General features: G+C 42.5%; 1 protein-coding gene across 1 annotated transcript; it reads left to right on the top strand.

The window, feature by feature from the left end:
• The first annotated feature begins 796 nt into the window (after positions 1–796).
• LOC141280959 (uncharacterized) lies at positions 797–4,096 on the top strand. Its single transcript, XM_073812451.1, has one exon. The coding sequence runs from the start codon at positions 1,094–1,096 to the stop codon at positions 4,094–4,096; it is 3,003 nt and encodes a 1,000-aa protein (XP_073668552.1). The 5' UTR covers positions 797–1,093.
• Positions 4,097–4,522: the final 426 nt, after the last annotated feature.

Raw genomic sequence — 4,522 nt, 5'->3', positions numbered from 1 at the left:
GGGGTTGACACTACAGGGAATACCTCTTTAAGTAGTTTTGTGGGAACGGGGTCTAATATACAGGACGATGATTTGGATGATGTGACTAGTTTAGAGAGCTCTTCTATTGTAGTAGGTTTAAATGAATCAAGATGTTCGTATGGTAGTCTAGTGTTAATTGAACTAATGGGTAGAGTGGTGGCTGCCTGGGTAGCTACGATGTTTCCCTAATAGCCGAAATTTTGTTAGAAAAGATGTTCATGAAGTCGTTACTATTGTGTTGAAGTTTACTATTGGTTTCTGTTTGTTCTTTGTTTCTAGTCAGTTTCGCAACTGTGCTAAAGAGGAAACGAGGGCTATTATGATTCTCATTTATAAGCTTGCTAAGATATGTAGATCTGGCGGTTTTAATAGCCTGTCTGTAGTGTTTAACACTCTCTTTCCATGCTGCACGCCATACTTCTAACTTTGTGCTTCTATATTTTCTTTCCATTTTTCTAGCTGCCTTTTTAAGGGCTGCGGTGTGATGGTCATACCATGGAGCTGGCGGTTTTTCTTCGAATCTCTTTTTTCGAATGGGAGCAACGGCATCCAATGTGTTAGAACAGACATTGTTTAGGTTTTCTATTACAATATCTAGATCGTCACAGTTATCTGCTACATGTTTCATTTGGGACAGGTCTGGAAGAGTGCTAATAAAGCTATCTTTAGTGGTGGAAATTATTGTTCTGGCTAGTCGGTAGCATGTTGTGGATTCAGTGATCCTATCTAGAAGTACTGAAGTTTCTGATCTCCCATCGAGCGCCTCCCCAGGTGGCGGATAGGGGAAATGCCCACCAGATATTGGTAGGTACCGGGGAAATCAAATACCCGGGGCGGACCAAAATCAGAACCTGCTGCCTTGCAGGAAGTGGATGGATCCACAAAGGCTAGGGAACCTAACCCGAAAAAATTGGCAGCGGTCCAGAAAGCTGAGAGGGGCACACCCCCAGATGGTTATGCGCAGGGCCAACAACCCAGCCATTTAAAAAACAAACTCGTTACAAAATCACAAACAAAGAAATCAAAAGAAACCTCGGATCTTGGAAAGGGTGGGTCTCCTAAAAGAGACTTTATGAAGTCGGGTGGCCAAAACCAACTGGAAGCCAACCGGCGGACAACCATCCTCTCCTCCAGGACCACCACAAATATAGGAACATGGAACGTAAGAACCATGTTCCAAACTGGAAAAACTTCCGAAGTTGCTGCTGAAATGCAGAAGTACCAGCTGGACATTTTAGGCATTAGTGAGTCTCGATGGACAGGCTCAGGCCAGATAAAACTCAACACAGGGGAGCTGCTATTATATTCAGGGCATGAGGAGGAAGATGCACCACACAGCCAAGGAGTAGCACTAATGCTCTCCAGAAAAGCCCAGAATGCACTCATAGGGTGGGAAGCGCATGGCTCTCGCATAATTACCGCAAGATTCAAGACTAAGAAACAGAAAGTAAAGGTCGACATCCTACAGGTGTATGCTCCTACCAATGACAGTAAAGAAGAAGACAAGGAAGTTTTTTATTGCAGACTGCGATCCATTGTCCAAAAGTGTCCTAGGAGCAATATAATTTTACTAATGGGTGACCTTAATGCTAAAATAGGCAGCAAAAACAAAGGCTATGAAGAATGCATGGGAACACAAGGCTTGGGAGAAATGAACGAAAATGGTGAAAGGTTGGCTGATCTATGTGCCTTAGAGGGACTGGTCATTGGAGGAAGCCTCTTCATGCATAAAAATATCCACAAAGCGACATGGATCTCACCAGATATGTCAACGGCCAACCAAATTGACCATATATGTATATGCAAAAAATTTAGAAGATCTCTCCAAGATGTTAGGGTTAAAAGAGGTGCAGACGTAGCATCAGACCATCATCTTCTAACTGCCAAAATAAAACTTAAGCTGAAAAAGAACTGGACTAATGGGGGAAATAAGCGACAACGTTTCAACACCAACCTCTTGGAAAATGAGTCCAAACTAAAAGAATTCCAAATCACCATCTCTAACAAATTCCAGGTACTACAAGATCTAGGTGAAGAGGCAACTATAGACCAAAATTGGAAGGACATCAAAGAGATCTTCACAACCACATGCGAAGAAGTGCTGGGCCCCTGGCAACAAACACACAAAGAATGGATTTCCGCTGAAACCATGGAGAAAATCCAATATAGGAAAAAGAAGAAAGAAATTTTAAACAACAGCCGCACTAGAACTGAAAAGGCCAAGGCAGTAGCAGAGTACACAGAAGCAAATAAAGAAGTTAAACGTAGTATAAAATTAGACAAAAATAACTACCTAGAAGGATTAGCTAGCGAAGCAGAAGAAGCAGCTTACCATGGAAACACAAGAGAACTATACAGCACAATCCACAAGCTGTCTGGAAAATTCATCAAACCAGAGAGACCAGTCAAAACTAAAGATGGAAAATCGATACCGGATAAAGAGGGTCAGGAAAAAAGATGGATAGAGCATTTCCAAGAACTCCTTAATCGACCTGCCCCACAACACACTTTTAACATAGAACCAGCGGAACAAGATCTAGAAATAGACTGTAACACACCTACAAAACAAGAGATACAAAGAGCAATTAAACAATTAAAGAAAGGTAAGGCAGCTGGCCCAGACAGAATACCATCAGAAGCCTTGAAAGCAGACACTACAACTAGCACTGAGATGCTACACAAATTATTTAAGAAAATATGGGAGGAAGAACAGATCCCACTAGAATGGAAAGAAGGGCATCTCATTAAGCTCCCAAAGAAAGGTGATCTTAGTTCCTGCTCCAATTACAGGGGAATAACTCTGCTGTCAATACCAAGCAAAGTATTTAGCAGAGTACTGCTAAACAGAATGAGGGAGGCAATAGACACCCAACTTAGGGACCAACAAGCAGGCTTCAGAAAAGATAGATCTTGCACCGATCAGATTGCAACACTGCGAATTATAGTGGAACAATCTCTTGAGTGGAACTCATCACTATACATCAACTTCATAGATTACGAGAAGGCCTTTGATAGTGTCGACAGAGATACTTTGTGGAAACTGTTAAGACACTACGGGGTACCACAAAAATTAACAGATATAATCAAGGCCTCCTATGAAGGACTATCCTGCAGAATTGTTCATGGCCAACAAACAACTGAGGCCTTTGGAGTACAGACTGGTGTCAGACAGGGCTGTTTGCTCTCACCCTTCTTATTCTTGTTGGCCATTGACTGGATCATGAAAATGTCTACAGAGCAAAAGAGAAATGGCATCCAGTGGACACTATGGAAACAGCTTGATGACCTGGATTTCGCAGATGATCTGGCCCTACTCTCACATACACAGCAACAAATGCAAGAGAAAACCAGCTCTGTAGCACATTACTCTGCATGCATCGGCCTGAACATACATAGAGAAAAGAGCAAAGTCCTAAAAGTTAATACATCAAGCACTTCACCTATAACATTAGAGGGGGCGATTCTGGAGGAAGTGGAAAGCTTCACTTATCTCGGAAGCATCATCAACATACAAGGAGGGACTGATGCTGACATAAAAGCAAGAATTGGCAAGGCAAGAGTTGCTTTCAACCAATTGAAAAAGATCTGGTCCTGTAGTAACCTGACCCTCAAGACTAAAGTCAGGTTATTCAACACCACTGTGAAACCTGTCTTAATGTATGGAGCAGAAACATGGCGAACAACAGCAGCTGGCTTAAAAAAGCTACAGACATTTATCAATTCATGTCTCCGAAAGATCCTCAGAATCCGCTGGCCCAATATCATCACCAATGAAGAGCTCTGGCGACGCACTCAACAGGAACCCATTGAAGAATTAATCTGTCAACGCAGATGGAAATGGATTGGCCACACCCTCAGAAAGCCAGCCTCCAGCATCACCAGACAATCCCTTACCTGGAATCCGCAAGGCAAGAGAAAAAGAGGTCGTCCCAGAATAACCTGGAGAAGGGAGCTGGAGGCAGACACCAAAAAGAGTGGTCACAATTGGGGACAGTTGGAAAGACTGGCCAAGGACCGAGACGCCTGGAGAGACTTTGTTTGTGGCCTATGTCTCAGACGAGACGACAGGCGATGATGATGATGATGATCTAGAAGTACAGTGTATGACACAAGGTAATGGTCAGAAACTGCATCACTCTGAGGTGATATTTCGACGTCATTAATATTGAGTCCGAGTGACAGAATTAAGTCTAATGTGTGCTTACGAGTATGTGTTGGCCCTGTCACGTTTTGTCTAATATTGAGAGAATTTAGAACATCCATAAACGCACGTCCTAATGCATCTTTTTGGTTATCCACATGAATATTATAATCACCAATGATAAGAGCTTTATCTACAGTGACTACAAGCTCAGACAGGAAATCTGCTATTTCTTTAAGGAAATCTGCATGGTGGCCCGGAGGTCTATAGATTGTCGCTAAGGCAAAAGAAAGCTGTTTGTCCACGGTTAAGAATTTAGGCGTAATGTTTGACAGCAATCTATCTTTCGATAGTCATATC

Source organism: Paramisgurnus dabryanus, chromosome 17 (assembly GCF_030506205.2).
Source record: "Paramisgurnus dabryanus chromosome 17, PD_genome_1.1, whole genome shotgun sequence".
NCBI lineage: Eukaryota > Metazoa > Chordata > Actinopteri > Cypriniformes > Cobitidae > Paramisgurnus > Paramisgurnus dabryanus.
Note: the sequence above shows the minus strand (reverse complement) of the source record. Positions and strands in the feature narration are given on the sequence as shown.